The sequence below is a fragment of the Halyomorpha halys genome, unplaced genomic scaffold (genome assembly GCF_000696795.3).
Source record: "Halyomorpha halys isolate HHAL.00 unplaced genomic scaffold, Hhal_1.1 Scaffold97.1, whole genome shotgun sequence".
Lineage (NCBI taxonomy): Eukaryota > Metazoa > Arthropoda > Insecta > Hemiptera > Pentatomidae > Halyomorpha > Halyomorpha halys.
The window spans coordinates 551839-576395 of record NW_027108815.1 but is presented as its reverse complement, the minus strand read 5'-3'; the positions used below and the strand labels follow the sequence as shown (position 1 = coordinate 576395).

Sequence of the window (24557 nt, the reverse complement as noted above, 5' to 3'; positions counted from 1 at the left end):
TTTAAATTTGTCTAGTACTTTTAAACAAAATATCGATATTTTAATAAAATAATATTAGAATACTGTATAAAATAATATCGGAATATTGTTGCTAACGTTAGAAATAAAAAAATTATCGAAATGAATATGACATTATCAATATTAAATATCAAAATACTATAATTAACATTTTCTTTAGAAAATATTGATATTTGGATTAAATAATATGAATATGTGACCCTATACATTTTTAGACTACAACTATTAAGGTGCGACCTTTTTTTTTTTTTTTTAGAAACCGATATTCCGATATTATCGGAGGGAAATATCGATATTCCGATATTATCGGTTACTGAATATCGATATCAAAATATCGGATATCGGAGACAAAATATCGATATTTCGATAATATCGATATCGATATCCCATCCCTACCTGGACCCTGTTTCATAATAAAGTACAAACTAATACTATTAGTCTTGTAGATTTAATTTAAAACAATTACACTGACTTGTACAATAGTAACTTGTACTTTAGTACTTTTAAACTTTGTAATATCACTAATAGTCATCCCTATTATGAAAAAAATAAGTATTAGTATTATTAACAGGTTGTTTCTACACTTGTATTTATGAACTAATACTATTAGCTTTCATTATGAAATAGGGCCCAGGCAATCAAATGGAGAAGACACACACACTTGTACCTTCACATTTTAAACTACGATTAGTGAAATCTCGAGTAAACTCAATAATTATCCATTGCACCTCAAACGTTAACCTTCAAATCTTGCGGTTAACTTTACCGGCCCATGATAGCCGATTAACTGAAATTTAAAGCAAATCCACGTTTAACTAGGTAATCGTTTAAGTGACCTTTCATAGTTCTTGTTTGATCAGTTATCTAGCTAAGGTTTATTATATTATTCCGTTTATTTACAAATTTAACAAAATAGATTTGGTCGATATAGACGATTTAACAAACGGAGAAGAATTAGATACTGAGACAATAATGAAAAAAATTATTCCGTCCTCAACCAAATCATTTTTGGACAGTGGTCGGATTAAGAATTTTTCAGCGAATCGACTGTCAAAAGTTGCTGTTAAATAAATTTAAAATTTAATTGAACCCACAATTTCTAACATTAGCGATAAGAGTTTGGCGCGTAGCTTGTTACTAAACAGCACTAAGGTAAGTAATTGGGCCCCAAACATTATTTCTTATTTAATAATTACATGGTTGATATATCAGCTACATTTTTTTTTTAACAGTTGACTATTGGAGCGGGGGAAGATTATAGTCTCGTTCTCCCTTAACTAGATATAACGTTATAATTTTTTAAAAAAATAAATAGATTAAAATAATAATTCTTGATAAGAGAGAAAAGTAAAGTTAACAAAAAAAAAAAAAAAAAAAACGAAGAAAAAATAAATATAATAGAATTTATAACAGGATGTCCTGCATCAACCCGGTCCTCAGTCTTCGGGCTTAGGTTGGGTTTCCCAAGTCGGTCACTGCTCTCTTAACTGTCAGTAATTATGAGTGGAACTTCATGAATCCTTCTGATGTAATCCCCTGTTGACTCCCTTTGCAATTCCCGTACAATTGGTTATATTGGGCCCCAAGATTTTTAATTAAATCATTTTCTTTTTTGGTTAAATACTTCTTCAACCAATGCTGGCCCACCTCCTGTTCCTAACAAGTACAGATTTTTTTTTTCGTTGCCTTCTTCATATTTTCGCACTTATCACTTAAATTATTAGACATCCTTGATTGCACATGTTGCTTTGTATTAAACTGGTTTTTATATTTCTTTCCAACAGTCAAGTTTTTGTTTGGATGCAACAGTGTCACTGTTTTTTATTTTCAATGATACTGCTATATTTTTTTTACCAATTCTTAGAGACTTTTCTCCTCTCAACGGGAGAAATCCGGGGTTATCTTGTTCATGGTGAAACAACAATTTCAATGTAATTGCAATAATGAGAAAAAGATAATTAATGTAATCAAGACACTTTTCAATGTTTTCTATTTATGTTATATAAAAAGAGGGGGGCTATATAATCAGTAAATAAACACACACACAAAAAACTATTTATCTGTGCCTATTTTTCGACCTGAATTTTAGATCTTCTTCAGGGTGAAATCGGCTCTTAGTAGTAAAAAGGTTTTAGTAATAGAACACTGAAGGAATTCGATAGAATATAATTAAATATATTAATGACTTTTATTCTCTTACTTTTACAATTTTATCCTCGGTTCGGAATCGCGCAGCTATGACCTACTTAAGTGAAACCAAAGTAATTTCCTATATCCAAAGTATTTTCTTAAAACTAATACGATACCCGGCATAGATCTAAATGGATATATGAATTACTTTTGACTCGAATGTCCTTAATGCATGTCGAAGCGAATTTATTCAGAGATCGATTGCAGGGGAAGGTCATTCAGCCACTATTCCCCAACTGCACCACAATGCAGGAGAACCGTCGATATCCCCAAGGAAAAGGAGTCAATGTAATAGGTTTTGATGAAGATAGAGGTTACCAATGCACTACTTAATAATAATTAATAACGCTTTGAAACTATTCTCTACCTATTTTGACAATAATAAATCCACTTGCAGAAAAAAAAAAATTAAATTTGTACCACTGCAATACTTCGTAAGGAAGTACTGTTACTAAACCAACGGTTGTGCAAGGAGGTGATTTGGTCAGAATCAGGCTTGACCATCAGAATTTTACCTGATTAAGGGTATCCACTTTATGAGGCTGGTAAACCCTGGAGTTCTCCCGAACCCACAGGGCTGACTCACGGCTACACAGAAACAAATAATAATTATCTGCCACAGTCGGATTCGAACTTGGAGTTAGTACCCCATTCCCTTACCAATGATCTATCCACTCCTCAAATTTTTTTTCTAATTTATTTATTGTAATTTGCAACTGTATACAAAAAAATAAAATAAGTAAATGTTATAAAAATTTCAGAACACATGATAATCTTAGGATGGAGTCATCCAATGGTGGTAATTCAATCATTGCTTTAATTAGAAGATCCCATGGCCATCTTCTTTTAAGACGCTTCAGGGGATTATTAGGGATTCTTAAGTAGATTGAGAACTAATAGGCTAAATCGAAAGTGATATTATGGATGAATTTATTTAAGATGTAATAAGGTGCATTAAGGATTTTACGGGAAATTTTGGATTGTAAGGATTGGATACGGAGTAGGGATGGGATATCGAAACAAAGATATCGATATTATATCGGACCTAAAATATCGAAAATTTAACGAATTAAAGTAATAATAATTATAAAATGATACCTTAGCAAGATATTGGAAGACTTATTTCATGTCATACCGTATCAAAATACATAAGAAACTCTTAATAAATATGAAAAAAGCAACACCACGACAACCATATCATAAACATAAAAAATATTAACTAAAATATAATTGTTTTATTGAACAGAATTTAGAAATAGAATATCGATATTTTATTTTGATAAATACACATTTGTTTCGATATTTTGTATTATTGTAATATCATTATGGTGTATGAGAACAATGTTCCGATATTATTTTAACAAAATATCGATATATTGTTTAAAATATCATATAGGTATTTTAAAATAGGAATATCGATATTTTATTATGATAATTACATATTTATTTCGATAGGTTGTAGTAGTATTTTAGTATTAATACGGAATAAAAGCAACAATATTCCAATATTAGTTTATCAAAATATCGTTATTTTGTAAAATAAGACAAGAGAATTGTGTAGAGATTTCACTATAGGAATATATATTTTATTTTGATCATTTCATATTAATTTCGTTATTTTACATTGTAATATCGATATGGAATATAAGCATCAATATTCTGATATTATTTTATCGAAATATCAATTTGAACTAGTATTTAAAAATACTAGAAAATTGTGTAGAGATTTTTAAATAGGAATATCGATATTTTGTTTTAAAATATTAGAAAATTGTTTAGATAACTTCAAACATTAATTTAAACTAGAAGGTCTCGTGGCCATCTTCTTTTCAGACGCCTCGGAGGATTATCAGGGATTGTTAAGGATGAAAGATTAAGAATTAATGGGTTAGGCATAAAAAGGCGCATATCTGGTTTGGGTCAAATCTGCAACGTCAATCTGCTTGGATGTTAAGGTCTTTATGAATGAGTTTATTTGTGACGTAATAAGGAGCATCAAGGATTTTACGTAGGATTTTGGATTGTAACAATTGGATGCGGGAAGAATTTGATGGTTTGGTGGAGCCCCAGAGCTCAATTCCATATGTCCAAATTGGTCTGATTATTGTAGTGTATACTAATTTTTTGTAGTCAATGGGAAGTTTAAAGCGTTTGTTAAGTAAGTGTTGTAGCAATCGGAATCTACGAGCAGTTTCTTGTCGTTTCAGTCTTGTGTGTAGATTCCATGTAAGTCTCTTGTCAAGATGGAGTCCTAAGTATCGAATCTGTTCAACAGGCGTTAGTGGTGTATTTAGATAACTTAAAAATGGAATATGGAAAAATAAATATCAAAATATAGTTTCTAATCTACAATATCGATATTGATAACAGTGTAAAATATGGAAAGGAACATGAATTTATCAATTTAAAATATCGAAAAACTATTTTTAAGCTTTTTATAAAATTTTCTTAATCTTTTTAAACCAAATATCGATATTTTTATTTTTAAAAACCGAAATATCGATATCGATATTATCAACAATGTTAAATACCGTAAGGAGTTTAAAATTTTTAAAAAGACGATCTTGTGAGATTTGTTAAGATTTATTTTCATTCTATAGTTGTGACACCATTCTTCAATGGATGTAATTAAAATAAAATAAAATTTAAAACTTATAATATAAATAAATTATTATTGTTGTTTATATATCCATATACCAAAGATTAATGAAAAATATTGATTCGGTGCTACGTCATTTGTATCGTTGTCAACGTAATAGTTTCTTTTGTAGATTTACTTTTGGATTCTGAGGTAGAATGATTAATTGAAGGGTCTTTCAAATTAGAGACTGGAGTGAAATCAATCCTTCAGTATCGTGAATATTCGCACGTGGATCTGCTCCACGTGTGTCCCAGTTTGTGTTTAAGTCTAGGGCTCGTAAATCCAGTGGAGCTGTTTACGAATTATTTTATATTTGGGTGCGAGCTGTTGCCGATATATCTTTCTGAAACGTCTTGCTGATATAACGTTCTATTCTTGTACTTAAATGCAGAAAATGGCATTAATTTTAAAACAAAAAAATGTAAATCTGTTTTGTTGTTTTTCTAAAAAATGCACTTATTAATAGGACAAAATAATCTTGTAAATAATTATATATTTTTTATATATGTATATATACTTGACCGTAAAAATTTAAATATAAGAAGATGGTCAGGGTTGCGGTCAAAAAAAGAACAAATAATTTATAACTATTTTAATATCCGACGTTTCGCCCCACGCATCAGGGCTAAAAAGATCCACAAAACAAAAAATGAGAATATTACAACAATAAGATACTTTAAGCTAGGATAAATATTATGTAAAAATAAAGTGATAAGAAATTAGATATAAATATAAGGAAAGAAGACATAAAATAGTATCAATATAAAATAAACTTGAATAAACAATGATAAGAATAAAAAATAAGTAACAATGGCAAGAGTAATTTTTTTTTTAATACGTAAAAGCGTTATACACTGATAATTTTTCCCAGACTAAATAATTCACAAATTCAGTTCTGGACTGTTTAAGTGGCGCAGCTCAATGGTCCTGTGCTACTAACTCTAAGGAGTCCGAGTTTAAATCCGACTGAGTCAATCCTGTGAGTTTGGGTGCCTTATAGGTACCCTGATAAAAGCGAAACGTTCTAATAGGGAATCAAATTGCTGTCTGTATTCAGTGTGGAGAGTTTTCATAATACAGGAGAATTTGTACCATTAAATAAATTGAATTATTAAATTCGTTGCGTCACTCATGCATCTGTCGCCCTGATGAAGACCTAAAACTTCGGCCAAAACGTTAGAACTAATAAAATAAACTGTTCATATTTGGGTTTTTCACTTACCACACTCCCAATACAATCTTCTTATTTAAATTTGTAACTGAGAAAAGAAAAGATACTGGACGTCGATTTCGACTATTACAGCACTTACTAGACAAACGGTCTAAACTTCCAACACATTACAAAAGACTGATCTACATGACTTTAATAAGGCCAATCTGGACATATGGAGTTGAGCTTTGGGCCTCCACTAAACCTTCGAATTCCTCTCATATTCAATCCTTACAATCCAAACTCCTTTGTAAAATCCTCAATGCTCCTTACTTTGTCACAAATAAAATCATACATACAGACCTTAATGTTCCCTATGTAACCGATCTAGCCCGAACCAGATATCACTCCTTCCATTCCTGACAATCCTCCGAGGTGCCTGAAAAGAAGATGGCCACGAGACCAGCTAATATAAAATGTCATTAGAGTGCTACCAATGAGTAGTTTCTCTACACGCCTTTTTTGTTTATAGATTTATTTATTGATAGATATTACAATCTGCCACACAGTTGTGGGCAATAGGTAATATTGATGAATGATCTTATACATACTAAAATAAAAAAAATAAAATAAAGAAAAAAAAAATAAAATAAAAAATGAAAAAAAAAAATGAAATAAAATAAAATAAAAAAACTCTCTTAAAATATATACAAACAAAAGAATAGACAAGATGAACATAATCAGACTATCTGTATGAAACATAAAAAAATAAAATAACATAATGATAAAATAATATATACAATATTTACAGAATCGACCTGAGGATCCCTGAGCCCACATTATCCCCCACGTGTGAGGGGTAGAGCAGAGCTCAAGAGATTCTCTACACGTCTGTAACACTCCAATTTAACTTAGATCAGATTTACCAAATGTATTATAATGTACAGTTGTAAATAGCAATAAATAAATATTAAAAAAAAAAAAAAAAAATGTAACTTGTTGGATTTGATCAAAATTCCAGGCCTTTAATAAAATTGTAAGAGGGTATTCCGTCACAGAGAGATATCTGTTAAGAAAAATTTCACTATGTATGGTGTTCCCACTACCCTCAATTTTTTTTTTACCAAGTAAAAACTACTTTATTTTTTGAAATGATATACAGTATAATCTCGGTAATCGGAACTACTCCTGCAGAGGTTACCAAAAGTGTTAGGAAAAATTGTGTTAAAAAAATCAGCAATATGAATGTAAATAACTATTTATATTTCTTTAGTTTTATTATTGGAAATTATGCAGTTAGAAGTATTAAAAATTAAAAATAATTGTTTTCTATTTCATTCCTAGTAATGCTAAGTGATCATTTGATTTGCTAACTCCACCGGTTCATTACCAGTGATGCGGCAAGAGAGATGCACTGGGATCTTATGAGCTCTGCTTAACCCATCACACGTGGAGGATAGAGTGGGCTCAGGAATCCTCAGGTCGATTGTGACTAGAGATTCTTTTATTTATTTATTTTTGCATGTACATAGTTTGATTCTATTCATTTTCTTTATTCTTCTGTTTGTATATATTTTAATAGAGATTTTATTTATTTTTATGTAATTTTTTTTCATTTATTTTTCATTCTTATTTTATTTTATTTTAGTAAGAATGTGATCGATCATTCATCACTATTACCCATTTCCCACAACGGTGTGACAGATTGTAATATCTATCAATAAATAAAGTTCGAGTAAAAAAAAATTGCTAAAACTATAAGATTCTTCATTTATAAGTGAAAAACTGATATCATTCTATGAGAAACCTGATATCGAAACTGTAAAAATTTCCACTTTCGATTTTCACGGTGAATTTTAAATAAGTTAAAAATGTCCTATAAACGATTGTTTTAGTTGAAAACAAAAATATTATGACCTGCTGAATTTTCTTAAAATAATTAAATTTTTTTCTTTACGCCTGTTCGGATTGCTAGAGTGTTCGGATAACCGAGATTACACTGTATTACTGCACAATTAGTATAAGACAGTGTTTAATACAGCACTTTTTAATATAATTTAGGATAGTTTGAACTTCCATTCCTCTAGGTTCTATGTTGAAATAATTCCTTGTAAGAAGATAAGGTCTAAATGCATGGGTGTACCCTTAGGGGGGCAGGAGAGGACAGACCCCCCCAGGAGTAAAACAAAAATAATTTAATACAATACAAATACGAATTGTAATAACTAATAAAGCTCTACGACAATTATATATAATTTTCTTTAAATTTCTGTTTCACTTTTTACTTCTTCTTTTCAGTGCTGATATGTCACAACCTATGGCTATGGCTTGTCCCCCCACTGATTGATTATGGTTTGCCTCCCCCCCCCTTCTAGTTTTGATCCTGGGTTCGCTCTTGGCTGAGTGAGTACTGGAAGACAGTTGACAACATTATCGCCACCAGATGCTGTTAGCACTGGGTCACATCCTATTTGTGCCAGCGTAGCTTAGTCTCGTTCAAGGTTCATCCCGCAAATCATCTTAATAAATTTATTTCCACTACCTGACTTTATTTTTGTAATTTCATGAAGCTTATAACTTCATTTGTGTCCAGTTGTTTATAGAAGTTATTTTCGGAATTCTCGGTCCTATTTATGTCTGGACTTAGGACTTATTTTTGAAGAATATATCTTTCCTTGATTATGTTCAATTTTATTTTTTTAGCGAACTCTAGGAGTTATTTATGAGTCTTGCTTACACGCTCCCTATTACGTTACTTTGTTTTTTTGGTTTTGCACTTTCGTTCTTTTATATATAAGAAGATGGTCAGGATTGCGGTCAAAAGTAAAACAAAAATAGTTAACAACTATTTATTTTCTGACGTTTCGCCCCATTTTGCAGGGCTTCATCAGGGCTAAAAAGATACAAAATGATACAATGATAATAATAAAAATACAAAGATAAGATACAATGATAAGATTAAAAACAAGTAAGAATGGCAAGAGTAAAAATTTCTTTATAAAAATACGTAAATTATAAAGCTAAAAAAGTACAGGAGATGTACATAAAACAAAAACAATACGGGGAAGGAAAAAAAAATAGAGATAAAATAAACGTCATGAAAGAATAATAAACAAATAAATAATAATAATGATATAAAATGATAATAAATGGGCAGAGAGCAAGTCAGGACAACATACCTGTTCAAAGGAATCGGTTGAACAGAAAGCAACAATGAAGCGGAAGCGTGGAGGAGGTAGCCAGCAAACTGTTTAACGGTTTTATTTCGTTCTTTATTTTTTTTGTTCTTTTTTTTCCCCGTAGGAACTGTGAGAGATAATGATATATCATTGGTTATATATCATTCATCATATATTGGAGAGTATTTGAAATGTTTTCCAAATAGAAATAGTCAACAAGAAAATTATGCCAGTCTTTAGAGTCCTAGAGCCCGTTAAAAAAATAGACATTACCTTTATTGCATTGCCAATAAATAAATAAGAGCTCCATATCTTTAAAGCTACATACAAATCTATAAACCTGAATATAACATAATTTAAACTAGAGTAAATTTGCTTATATATGAGCCCTAACAGAGCTGTTTACATTCAATAGTTTTCGAGATGCAGTTATTTTAAAAAGCAACATTTCATAAAATTGTACTGAAAATTCATTAGCTAGTGAATTTATTGTGGTATATCCATATCTCAGGAATCATTAGACGTACAAATATCTATTAGCACTCAAATTAAAGCTAGTTAATGACGTTTATCTTCATAGGAGTTGTTGTTTTCGTGATATTTGACAATATTATGATTTCGAATTGTTTGGAGAAAACTTTTGGTTTATAAAAAACCTATATCTCAGGAACCATTAGACTTATAGATGTCTGCCAGCAATAAAATTAAATTTAGTTTAAAATACAACAATGTAGTTAATGATACTTATCTTCGTAAAAGTAGGAGTGTTCCTGAGATTAGCTAAAATAAATTGATTTATAGATGTTTAGAAAATATTTCTTTATGCAAATATCCAACTACTATCCCTGCAAACATGAACTACTTTATAGTGCATTATAGTGCTTTAATTCGAATGTTCCAGCTCTTGAACTATCACAATAACATTTTTTTTTTATCAATTTTAATATTATTTTTAGTAATATTTTCTTAATTGAATAATAGGACTAAAATACAGACAAGAATCCTGAAAACATTGAAAAAATTCAATTAATTTGATCCTTAAAAACTCGAATTTAACTATTTTTTATTTAACATAGCGCAAACATACATTTATAAAGGCGTTCCATGTCTTGGCAATTAAATGAAATAGTATTCGATAAAAAATTTTTTTATTATAATTTATTTATAACAAAATTTCTTAAAAATGTACTGAAAGATTAGTAGTTAGTTAATTTATTTTGAGAAATCTATATCTCAGGAACAAAGTGACGCATAGATGTCTATTAGCACTCAAACTAAATCTTCCTTAATGTACTATAAAGTAGTTTATGACCTTTACCTTCCTAGAAATAGTAGTTTTCATGATATTTGCTAAAATAAATTGATTTATAGTTGTTCGAACAATAAGTCCGATTTATGAAAAACTTTATTTCAGAAACTATAGGACGTACAGATGTCTTCCAGCGCTCTAATTAAAGCTAGTCAAAGTTACTATAAAATAGTTTATAGCGATTATTTTTGTATGAGTAGTAGTTTTTATGATATTTAACCAAATAAATTCACAAAATGTTAATTTCTAGTTGTTCCTATAAAATGTATGATTTTTTAAAAATATATCTCTAGAACCATAAGACGTACATATGTATGCCAACACTCAAAATAAAGGCAATTTCACTTACTATAAATTAGTTTATGTCACTTATCTTCGTAGGGGTAGTAGTTTTTATGATATTAGCATGTCAATATAAATTTGGCAAATGAAACTTCGTCCGAATTAGTATAAATTAATTTATTTTATCAAATATCATGAAAACTACTACTCCTACGAAGATAAACATCATAAACTATTTTATAGCTCATTTAACTAGCTTTAATTTGAGTGCTAATAGACATCTTCGCGTCTAATAGTTTTTGAGATATAGATTTTTCAAAATAAGTTCACTAACTGATCTTTCAGTACGTTCTGTACAATATGTTTATGAAATGTTGCTTTTCGAAAACTATTGAACGTAAATAGCTCTATTAGGGCTTATATTTTAGAAAATTTACTCCACTTTAAATGATGTTCTCTTAGGTTTTCTAGTGGTGTTGGTAGTATTAAAGATATAGAGCTTAAAAATTATTTTTTTTAACGTTTTGAAACAGCCACCATTTTTTATTCCCTCTAGCTATACTTGGCAGACTCATCAATTTTGACTAGGAATTATTCAAATTTTCCGTTAAAGTAATAAAAAATTGGGGTGAAATTACTGCGTTTTTTCTTCTCTTGGGCTCTTGTTTGACTATGTGGGGAATCGACTCATTGATAGAACTCTAATAATATTTCTAGTGGGAAATTCTAAACTAAAGTTAAATGTATTGGCTATCTATTACTATTATTATAAATTGTCATAATCTACAATTCATGTTGTTTTAAAATCAGTTTAATACAACCATATGTATATCTAAACGTTGTTTAATTTGATCATACAATAGCTCTATTACAACGGCAAGGTTGTGTTTAATTATATAATAATAATAAATAATAATTAGAGTATAATAAAGTGCTATTAGAGCTAACGAGCTAGGACAGAAAGGAATGTTGTGATGTATATCGACCGCCGCGGTGCCGCATAGGCTAGTCTCTGTCGTAACCTGTCTGCTCGCCTGCCTTTACCTCAGTCTCTATTTTCGGTTTTACTCATTATAATATAAAGTATCAGTTTTAAATTAAATATTAATTAAAATTATTATAATCAAATAATAACTATCAGTTAGTTAACAAAAAAATAATTAATATTTGGTAGGGTGAGTGCATCACTTTCATTTACCATCCGAGTTAATTTAGTATTTAGTATTATAGAGGTAATATATTTCAAGAGCTGTAGAATATAAAAGTGGGAAAAAATCAATCCATGGCTAATATTTTACCATTGAGCTTGATATATAACATGAATATAAAAATAAAATATTAATTTAATTAATGAAATATTGTTTATATTTGACTATTTATTTTGATAATAAACTAAATGATAATTTTTTGCTCTTATGAATGTGGGTAATGTATGTTTAGATTATGTTACTTCAACAAAAAAATTTTTTTTTCCTTATGCATAAATTGATGTTTTTTTAATTGATATCCTGGAAAATAATAAAATTTGTATTTACCGTTAACAGGCCTTATATCACTATTTTTTTTATGAATCAAGAACATGGAAGTATAATTATTTTTAGTTAATTTTTTTATGTAAAATGTATTGTATATTAATGAGTATTGTATTTCTTTAAAATAGAAAAGAAAAAATTAGTTTATATTCGGTCATGTATTTATTAAAATAAATTTTAATCTGACTAATTTGTAATCCGATTTGAATTTTAGTTTAAAATCAATGACTAATAAGTTATTCTAAAATAAATAAAATAATTAATTCTTCAAATTTTTCGGGTTTTGCCTTTTTAAGGATTTTAATAGATAGTAAAACATTTTTTTTTTTTTTTTTCTCAGAAAGAATAATGAAAATTTTGATCTAATAATAAAATAGTGTCAATTTCTCATCCAGTTCCTGTTTTATTATACCTTTTTCATTTTTATTTTTTTATGATTTAAACTTTTTATCTAAAATATGATGGTTTTTAAAAACAAAGACAAATACTGCATATCATCGACTTAATAAAAATAATTAGGAGTAAAGATAGTTGATCATCAGCAATAAAAAAATAAAAAGATTATGATATTCAGAACATTATATAGTACAATTTCGTGAAGTAGGGACACTACCTCTAAATATTGAGTCGTAGAAATGAAAAAGGCATAATAATCAGCAATTTAAGGGAATATTATTATATTTATAATAATATTGTCTTTTTATTATTTTATATATTTATTAATGCTTTTATAAATTAATTTTATCTGTTATATATTATTTATATTAGGTTGGTGCATATGAAATGTTGTATTTTTAAGTGAATATATAAAACTGCGTATCTTTTTTCACAAGCTATTTAATCAAAATATGTTCCATTCGCTTTAATACATTTTTCCCAACGGGACTTCAAAGCATAGATGCCTGTCTTAAAAAAAATCTGATCTTTAGAATTAATAAAGTCAGATATCGAATTTTTAAGGCTTCATTTTTATATTGTTTAGTCCGTAGAAACAGATCTAAAAGTTTAAAAAATAAAAGTCTGTTGGCGAGAGGTCCCATGAATAGGCTGACTGCTGCAAAAACTTCATATTTTAATTTTTCAATTGTTCTGTACGTTGTATGCGATAATTTTGGGTCTTCCCCCCCCCGTCAAAAATTTTTCTAAAACAGTATTCTCCTCAAACGCCTGGTTTATATTGCGTTTAACTTTTCCGGAATTATTACCAAGTTTATACTCATACAAAAAATTACACGAATATCAGTGGAATTCGTATCGGAACAAAATTCAAAATAAATAACAAAAGAGAACATTCATGATAAAATCACTTTTGTTGAAATGCGACACTACCGATGGACATTGCGACTATAAACGAGGTTATGCCACAAACAAAAGCATCACGAAAACAAAGAAAAATATTTGCATGAAAAAGAAAATCCGACATTTCATATGCACCAGCCTAATATATGACTTTTCTTTTTAAATATTTACTGTATGCATATATACTTCTTGATAATTGTTGCTTTTTTTTTTAATGATTTGCATTTAATATTACTTATGTGCGAAAATATAAAATATTTATATCTTAATTTTATTCTATGTTTGTTAAAGAGGAGGGAAAAATAAAAAGTATATTTGGTTAAGAGAGAAAATATTAAAAAATAAAATTTATAAAAAATAAAGGAAAGGAAGAAGAACAAAAAAAAAAGTGGAAAAAAAATCTTATATTACTATTATATATTATAAGTTTCAAAAATTGTAAAATATAAATAAATAAAGTATTTATCTATTTTTCAATGCTAAGTTGTTATGGAATCTATATGCTAAGTTGTTATAGAATCTATATTGTGGTTTTTTTTACAATGAAGGGCTCATATAAAGATTAAGTGGAATAAAATAACTAAGTATTTAGTAACAATAGAAAAGGCTTCATACTTAAAATAAATCAATAAAGAATTGTTTAACCTTAGGGAATATATTTTGTTATATTTATATACAATAATATATTTATAATAAATTATATATTAATAATAAATAACGTATTAACAATAATAAATAATATATTAATAATAATAAATAATTTTTACTAACATACGCAATTTTGATCCAATATACTCTCAACTATTATTTTCAAAAACTCTCCAACGTTTTGGCCCTCAGGCCATTATCAAGGAGACAACCTTAAATATTGATGTATGTTCTTTAAAATCTTTTCTGCAGGCTAATTGACCATGTCATATATAACTTTTTATATCTTAAATTTTATTCTTTTTTACACAAATAATCTTCTCTTTTTCCACTTATAAACATACTTTATAACAGAACCAACCTTCAACAACAAATAATAATATTTATATATATATAACCAGCATCGAACAATATATTTAAAAGTATATATAATATAAATAGTTTTATATTTTGTACTATACTATAAAAATATAATGGAAGTGGGTAGCTCAATGGTAAGGCGCTATGCTACCAACTCCTAGGACCCGGGTGTAATTCCTACTTCACAGATAATTATTTTCTATTTCAGTGTAGCCACGAGTCAGCCCTGAGGGTTTAGCAGCCCTTGGGGGTCCACCTAGCCTCATAAAGTGGGTACCCTTAGTAGGGGAAAAATCTGGCGCCCAAGTGTGATTCTGATCAAACCACCTCGTTGCACGACCGTCTGATAACAGTACTTCCTTGCAAAGTATTGCTCCTCTGGCCCTTATGAGTTGTAGCAGTACAAATTTCATTTCATATAAAAGAATATTTCATGTTTTCTTATTCGTTTGCCTTCTGCTTCACCTTAAAAATACTCACGTTTTTATGGATTATTCCATACAATAATAATGGTATTAATATTTAATATATTTTTATATTTATATTTATATCTAATAAAAATAAAAAAAAGATTAACCTAGTTATTTTCATTTATTACTGCTTTGTAATAAAATTCAGATGTTCCTATTCAAGACATGTAGCTAAGAGAAGATCCCTAGGGCCTCCCAAAGTTAGCCAGAGAACATCTAATCCGGTATTACCTCTCTGTTCATGCTACCGTAAAGTTTCCCAAAGCTATCTCCCTTGTCGAGGGATTTCTCGCTAAAATCCTTCTCTGTCTTCGTGCTTTATTCACTTCACCGTAATCACTATAATACCTTAGCCATGGGTTTGTAGTTTGTAACAATTTATATCTTATTAAATTAAGTTGTTAGTTTAATGTAATCCGTTATTTTTTTCTGGTGTAAGGTAGATGTGCCTAATAGTACAAGAGCCTAAGAGGGGGAAAAAAGTCGGTTATTTCACCCTATTTTTTTGTTATTAATATAAAGAAAACTATGTATAGTTTCTAGTCATAATTAATGTGTCTGCCAAGTATAGTTAGGAGAATAAAACAAAACACTAGAAAAAAAAATTATTTTTATTCACAACTCTATATCTTTAAAACTACCTACATCTACTACTAGGAATAGTAGGATACTAGGAAACCTAATAGAACATCATTTAAAGTAAATTTGCTAAAATATAAGCCCTAACAGTGTTGTTTTATGTTCAATATTTCTTGAAATACCCTTTTGTTTTTTTTAAAACTACATTTAGTAACAAATTAAAGAAAAATCAGTAGTTAGAAAATTTATTTTATTAGAAATATATCTCAGAAACCATTGGACATACAGATGTCAATTAGCACTCAAATTAAAGCTAGTTTAGTGTGCTATAAAGTAGTTTATGATTTTTATCTTCGTAGGAGTAGTAGTTTTCATGATATTTGCGAAAAAAGACATATTTTCATTCGCAAAATTCATATTCATTTACAAATATCATGAAAACTACTGCCCCTACGAAGATAAATATAATAATTAATAACTACTTTATAATATATTAAACTAGCTTTAATTTTAGTTCTGGTAGACATCTGTATGTGTAGTGGTTCCTGGGATATATCTTTTTATAAATCAAATATTGTTTTAGAAAAAATTGAAATCAACGTTGTAATAAGTACAAAAAACAAATTTTAGTGGAATATAATATAATGTTCAGTTATTTTCCACAATTTTTTTTTTTTTACTTATGTCAAGTGTTTGTATGTTTTTTTAGCCCTGACGAAGCCCTGCAACGTGGGGCGAAACGTTGGCTCTAATAAAATAGTACACCAATTATTATTTTAGTTTTAATTGACCACACCCGGACCAAATTATGTTTATTGAAATCAACGTTTCGTGAATTTATGCCGGGAAATATCATGAAAACTAGTAATGCTTATCATCATAACCATTTTATCCCCTTTACCGCTTGTGCTGTGTGGGGTTACGATTTGTAGAGTTTAGACCAGATGTTTGGTTCTTGGACCATCTTCCTTCTCCTAGTCCAGTCCATATCCCGCCTCCTTAACACTCTCCTCCCAGGAAATGCGCGGTCTTCCTCTTGGCCTTCTTCCCTCCACGCGAGTCTCATGCGTCTTCGTGGCAGTTCTTTTCTGGTCCATCCTTAAGAGGTGTTCGAACTACCTTAGCTTGTGCTACTCTCAGCTGGTTTAACTCCGAGAGTAGTCCATATGGTGCTGTTCCGTATTCCGTAATCCTTCCACCTTAAGAAGATAACGCATCACCTTTGATTGGATCCGACTCTTCTGTTCCGAGATGAGGGTCCAAGATTCAGAAGAATTCGGAGGAACATTAATTTTTCGATTACCATTTTAGTTTTTCTCGTCTCTTCTCTTTTACCCAGGAAACCCCTTCGAAGCGCACTAAATACTCTTTCAGCTGTATCAATTCTCTGAGAAACTTTCTCATCAATATGGCCGCTTTCACTGATTTGAGCACTTAGATATTTGAAATTATCGACTTGTTCTTGAAGTTCTCCGTTCGCTCTGATCACCCTCAACTACTAATGCTACTAATAATATCTGCCAAAATAAATTCATATTAACGTTGATTTCTAGTTGTTCAAAAAATATACATATATGAAATGAAATTCGGTACGTTGGGTTTTCTTGGAAGAAAATAAATATTATCAATGTATATATATATATTTTTTTTTATTACCCCTAAATGTAACTAATGTGAATTATAATTCTGTTTCGCTCTCACAAAACATTATTTTTTCCTCACCCATTTAAACTCTGGACCAAGAAGCGTGCTCTGAATTTCGCATTTGTTTCATTCGTAATTTATTCTGCTCATGGCTTATCTTAATCCATCGTCGTGCTCCGAGGATCATCTGTGGATTAATGCGATGGATTGAGTCATTGCAAGTGATATGATATGATACGTCACGGTTGTTAGTAATGTCTGATGCTCGAGTTAGTAATGTTACTCTATAGTTAGTAATGTACCTTTCTCTCTTCATAAAGTGCTGTTAGTGTGTTCCTTCGTTGGTTAATTGGCAAGAGCTCCTATATTATTTTATAATTAGAAAATATTTCTAGTTCGCGTGTGTAGAGAGCGATTGACCTTGCCCATACTTAAAGGGAAATAACTGAAACGAATTACTTTTAAATTTGGTTTAGAATATCCTTGCTTTAGGAGTGACACCAACTACCTTAAAAAACATTTTATACGAACAACTAGAAATTAACATTTTGTGAGTTTATTTTGTCAATTATCATAAAAATTAGTACTCCTGAAAAGATAAACATGATTAACTATTTTGAAGTAAATTTAACTAGCTTTAATTTGAGCGCTGGCAGACATCTGTATGTCCAATGGTTTCTGAAATGAAGTTTTTCATAAATCAAACTTATTGCCCGAACAACTTAACCTAAGTTAAACTTCATACTTTATAGACCATTATTTTAGCTTTAATTTGGGTGCTAATAGAGATTTATACGTTACATAGTTCCTGAGATATAGATTTCTCAAAATAAATCAACTAACTACTAATCTTACTGTAGATTCTTAATGAATTTTGCTTTTTAAAAAGCTTATATAGCTCTTTTAGGGCTAATATTTCAGAAAATTTACTCTACTTTAAATGTGTTGGTTTTCTAGTGTTGTTGGTAGTTTTTAAGATATAGAGCTCCGAATGAAAAATTAGTGTTTTTTAAGGTTTTGAAACAGCCGCTATTTTTTATTCCCCCTACCTATACTTGGCAGACTCATAAATTTTGATTATTAATTATACATAGTTTTTATTAAAGTAATAAAAAATTGGGGTGAGATAACTGCCTTTTTTTTCCCGGCTCTTGTACAATGACGAAGGCTTCAAATTCTGGCCGAACCCTCCCCCCCCCAACCATCGTATTACATAAATCCGCGGTCTACTCATCATAAAATAAATATTGTAACACCATGTTTAATTTATGTTTTTGATAATTGGGTTTAAAAATGGTTGGCCAATGTCCGAAACGTCTAATTAATAAATAAAAGTGTATTTTTTTTTTTTTAATATTATTGAAAAATTCGGTTAGATTTTCTAGAAGCGCTCCTAACTACAGTATTACAATACGATCGGTCTTGACTTTGTATAGCCTCTCGCCGACGGAAGTAAACACAGCTGACTGCATGAAGACAGTTAGTTGAGGGAGCCGCTACCAGAGGGCTCTAGCACTGCCATGGCGGCCGCCAGTATTGACCCCTAGTATCAGGTCTCTCTGCTCGCTCCGTGATGCCGGCTCTATCGTGTCCTTCTTAGTCCTCCTCAGTGTCCTTCGGGTATCCTCTGTCTTCGGGGAGGATGTCTTCTCGGCTCCTGCGGTACTCCAGGAGTACCCTCTACGTCGGCTCTATCGAACGCTGAGTCAGGGTGTGGTAATCGTCCGGGAGTGACTCATTCCAGCCGGCTGCGGAAATATCCTAGTGTGAACGTCCTCGTCTTTATATCGCAGTTCCTCTTCATTTTCTAAATCTATATCTAAGAACAATGAAAAGTAATAATAATTAATTGTTTTAATTAAAGAGACAGTTGAACTGTAGTGTTGTTGTTCTAATATATGTTGTTCTCCATAGGAACTACAATGATATTTCGGAGGAGTACGGATTATTGGTAGATGAATCAACGGACCAGAATAACAACATCACAATGACCAGTGCAGACCTCCTTCAACCCGGCCACATCGTCAAGGAAAGATGGAAAGTGGTGAGTCTCTTATCTCTCTCTTATCATTACCATCCTCTCGCTTCATGTACCATCTTGTTTTATTACCAACTTGAGTACTGCACGCAACAAGAGCTTTCAGGATTAATAAATAAAAAAAATATATATAATTAAAATAAATCAGACCAGAAGAACAGATTGCCATTTTAACGTCCTTAAGACGGCGTGTAAATCTTAAAACCTATTAATTGTTGAAGCCTTATCTTGCTAGCATACTTCAAAATAAAAAAGACCTTTTAGTCAAAAGACAATTACACATATTGCAGTTAGGAACGAAACATTTTTATGAATCCTGTTTTTTAGAACTATTATATCTTTAATTTTCAACCCTAGGCACTTTTTTCCCTCTATATTAGTATAATATATGGATAGAGTCTTGAAAAATGACAAATTTATCTTCATACTTTAAAGTACACATCCTTATTGCATGTATAGTTTCAATTATACAACATATTATGTTCAGTTCAGTAATAAATAGAGTAAGAAAACACTTAATCGGAAAACATTCTAGCTTTCAAAAAACCTTTATACACATCTACATCACTATAATATATGTTATAATAAATTTATCTATATATTTTAAAATACACGACAAACAATTTTTTTATTGCATATGTAGGTTAAATTATGCAAAAATGTATGTTTAATTTAGGAAAAAAATAATAAATCATTAAAAAAAAAACCTTCATACACGCTTTAATTTCGTTTCAAGATTTGTGAAAACTAAAGATTGTTTTTATTTCTCTCTTAAATTTCGCTCATTTGTTGTATTAATTTTTTTAAAAAGTCGCTAAAGTGTTAATGAAAAATAAAATAAGAATTTCCGTTGTAATTTGCCCCTTACATTAAACTGTGGAATTTCATTATTAAATAGGAATTTTACCCTTGAGATGGGCGTTTTTCCTGTTTTAGGATGGGCCTTGTTTTTCTAAATCTGATCTTTTCCTCTGTTGTTCCTGTTTTGAAAGCCAATAATATATGATTTTCATCATATTGCATAATTATTTTTTACTTACACTCTAACTAATATATGTATAGTACATATCGTTATATGTATTTTGACATATAAGAAGATATGTTGGCCAACGCTTGCACAAATTCGATCTATCTTAACTCAAATTGTTCGTGGTATAGAATCATCTACCTAAGATACCCAGGTTTCGTGTGGTTGCGTCAAATAACCTCCTGTTGTTTTCCATCTCGTCGAATATCGACCATTTTTAATTCAATTTAAAAGTTTCTCTATCTCTGAAGTTAGTTTTTATTTTATTTTTGATTAAATTATTATTTAATTTTCTCTCAAATCATTAATTTTAATTCAATGTCACGGTTGATTTTATCTTTCATTATTTCCATTAAACATTCTCTTATACCGTATCATAGATATACAGTTTACCATTTTGTTTTTTCCACATCTGTTTCTTTGTCATCTTATACTACATTTGTCTCACTATTGGCGTATAAATATGTATTCATGTGTATGACAGGTACATAGATATATTTCGACCTAGTTATAGGGCTCAATTTTATATACGACATGTCTCTAAAAGGAAATTTACCAAAATTTTACAAGATTTTTTTAAACAATCTCTAGTTTAATGAGTTGCTAACTATTTATATAGCTGTTATGAGGTATATGTATAATTACTGTCGAAGCGTAGGTAACTAAATAGTTGTTAACTATTTTTTGTTTTGGAAAAAGGTAGTTGACCGTATGAAGTACGTTGTAGGAAGATAGTCCAGGTGGCGGTAAATAAAGATAGCAAAAACTATTTAATGTTGACTAACGTTTCGCTCCACTTTGCATGGCTTCATCAGGGCTGTTCAAAGCGAACGGTTGAACAAAAGGCAACAATGAAGCGAAATCGTGGAGGAGTGGTATTTGTTCTTTCTTTGACCGCAACCCTGACCATCTTCTTATATTTAAATCTTTTCGGTCAACTATATATACATATATAAACTAGCTTTAATTTGAGTGCGAATAGACATCTTTGCGTTGAATGATTTTTGAGATATAGATTTTTCAAAATAAATTCACTAACTACTGATCTTTCAGTACGTTCTGTACAATATTTTTATGAAATGTTGCTTTTCAAAAACCTATATTTCGAGAACTATTGAACGTAAATGTACTTTCTTAAAAATGTACTGAAAGATTAGTAGTTAGTTAATTTATTTTGAGAAATCTATATCTCAGGAACTAAGTGACACATAGATGTCTATTAGCATTCAAACTAAATCTAGCTTAATATACTATTAAGTAGTTTATAACCTTTACCTTCCTAGGAATAGTAGTTTTTATGATATTTGCTAAAATAAACTGATTTATAGTTATTCGAACAATAAGTTTGATTTATGAGAAACTTTATTTCAGAAACTATAGGACGTACAGATGTCTTCCAGCGATCTAATTAAAGCTAGTCAAAGTTACTATAAAATAGTTTATAACGATTATCTTTGTAGGAGTAGTAGTTATTGCGATATTTGACAAAATAAATTCACAAAATATTGATTTCTAGTTGTTCCTATAAAATGTATGATTTTTTAAAAATATATCTCTAGTAACATAAGACGTACATATGTCTGCCAACACTCAAAATAAAGGAAGTTTCACTTACTTTAAGGTAGTTTAGGTCACTTATCTTCGTAGGGGTAGTAGTTTTTATGATATTAGCATGTCAATATAAATTTGGCAAATGAAACTTCATCCGAATAAGTATAAATTAATTTATTTTATCAAATATCATGAAAATTACTACTCCTACGAAGATAAACGTCATAAACTACTTTATAGCCCATTTAACTAGCTTTAATTTGAGTGCGAGTAGACATCTGTACGTCAAATGGTTTTTGAGATATAGATTTTTCAAAATAAATTCACTAACTACTGATCTTTTAGTACGTTCTGTACAATATTTTTATAAAATGTTGCTTTTCGAAAACCTATATTTGGAGAACTATTGAACGTAAATAGCTCTATTAGGGCTTATATTTTAGAAAATTTACTCCACTTTAAATGATGTTCTCTTAGGTTTTCTAGTGGTGTCGGTAGTATTAAAGATATAGAGCTCCGAAGGAAAAATTAATGTTTTTTAACGTTTAGAAACAGTCGCCATTTTTATTCTTCCTACCTATACTTGGCAGACTCATCAGTTTTCAGTATTAATTATGCCTAGTTTTCATTAAAGTAATCAAAAATTGGGGTGAAATAACTTGCCTTTTTTAATTCCCGGCTTGTACTAAATGTTACATTAAACGAATCGTGGGAACATCAGAGCTCCACCTCTATAGTTTTTATTTGATTTATTAAAAATTTTTAATTGTTTTCATAGTAGTAGTGTTAAAATACTGGGGGAAAACGCATAAATAATTGGAAAATTTTGAGATCCATAAAAGACACCTCTCTAACACAAATATAATTTACATACAATTTTTTTTATCCCTTCATTGAATTGGTTGGGGCTGTTGGGGTAAAAATTGAATTTAATCAAAATTTATTCATACTTTCATTGTAGTGAAAGAAAACAACTAGTACAAGAGCCTAAGTGGAGAAAAATGGAGTTATTTCACCTCAATTTTTAATAAATTTTTAATGAAAACTGTGTAAAATTACTAGTCAAAATACATGAGTCTGCCAAGTATAGGTAGAGGTTATATATCTTTAAAACTACCAACGATACTAGGAAATCTAAGGAAACATCAAGGTAAAGTAAATTTACTAAACTATGAGTTCTAACAGAGCAATTTACGTTTAACTTTATAATAAGAAACATTTAAAAAAAAAAAATGCACTGAAAAGTCAGTAGTTCGCGAATTTATTTTGGCTAATCTATATCTCAAAAACCATTCGACTTACAGATGTCAGCCAGTGCTCAAATTAAAGATAGTTAAGTATACTATGAAATAGTATATAACGTTTATCTTCTTAGGAGTAATAGTTTTCATGATATTTGATAAAATATATTCACAAAATGTTGATATTGATGAGAAGATAGTTTACCATGAATAATATATATTCGACATAAATGGCTCATGTTTTAGCAAATTTCCTCTTCTTTAAATTATGCTCTATTAGATATATATATGTATATACAGTTGACCGTAAAATTTAAATATAAGAAGATGGTCAGGGTTGCGGTCAAAAAACAGTTCTTTTTTATTAGGTTTTCTAGTATTATTGGCAGTTTAACAGATACAGTTTTGAAAACAAAAATTTTTTTTTTACGTTTTGAAAAAGCCGCCATTTTGTAGCCCCCCTACCTATACTTGGCAGACTCATGACTAGTAATTTTACACAGTTTTCATTAAAAAGTAATAAAAAATTTAGGCGAAATAACTGCCTTTTTTCACCTCTTTGGCTCTTGTACTGTCTGTACCCTTTGTATTCGAACTTCAGCTCATTTAGTCCAAAAGGGAGCTGATGGAGTTGCACCATTGTTGCATAATTGGAGTGAAGAAAAATAAATGCATGTACATATAAGATGTATATCTAACACCCTCAAGACAGTGTTTGTCATATATAATCAGCGCATCTATTAATTAATTCCGTGCCTTACATTTTAATTAATTAATGTCTTAAATAATAATTATGTTAGGAATTAATCAACTAATGCAGTTATTTTACATTCCGTTTTCTCACACCGCTTCTGAAGATCAGGTTTTTTTTTTCCCGAATGAATATCTAATCATTTAATTCTTAAATATTCTGTATGTATCCAACAATCAGTGAACACAATTTTTTTAATGAAAAGTTGTGTTGCTATGAATGTTTTTATTTTATGGTTTTTCGAGGCGGGAATAACAAATATAAATTTTGATTTTGCTAAGAATACAAAGTTTAGGCAGCAGTCATGCGATCCATGACTTTCATTTCTCGGCATTTCCCCTTCCTTTATTTACACAAAATAAAAAAGAGGTATTTTGAAGGATCAATTTTTGGAAACTTCGTTATTCAACCCCATCTGACTATTTCAATGATGATAAGATCTAGGAGATATTAAAGACCAACTGATTACCTATTGATTCACCGAGTTTAATCAAAATGGTTCGAGTCGTTTTCGATAAAATCGAAATATATGAAAAATCGATTCTATTTTTCTATAGAAATTCTATACTTCTATTATATCTATCAAGTTTGCTATTGGTGGATTTTAGCGAAAACGTTGCTGCCACATCCTGTCACATACCTACCATA

The 24557-nt window shown here is 29.8% G+C and overlaps 1 protein-coding gene across 14 annotated transcripts in view; it reads left to right on the top strand.

The window, feature by feature from the left end:
* The window catches only part of Asator (tau-tubulin kinase asator), a 255590-nt gene that overhangs the window by 129401 nt on the left and 101632 nt on the right, over positions 1 to 24557 (top strand). For 13 of the 14 annotated variants that reach the window (XR_010843331.1, XM_067047144.1, XM_014415286.3 and 10 more), the window contains one exon: positions 19216 to 19345. Coding sequence is in view for 13 of the 14 variants with exons in the window: in XM_067047144.1 (XP_066903245.1) it covers positions 19216 to 19345 (130 nt within the window). In the remaining variant the exon portion in view is untranslated. Of the gene's footprint in view, positions 1 to 18860; positions 19137 to 19215; positions 19346 to 24557 lie in introns of those variants that run through there. The other variant, XM_014415288.2, reaches the window with a different exon arrangement.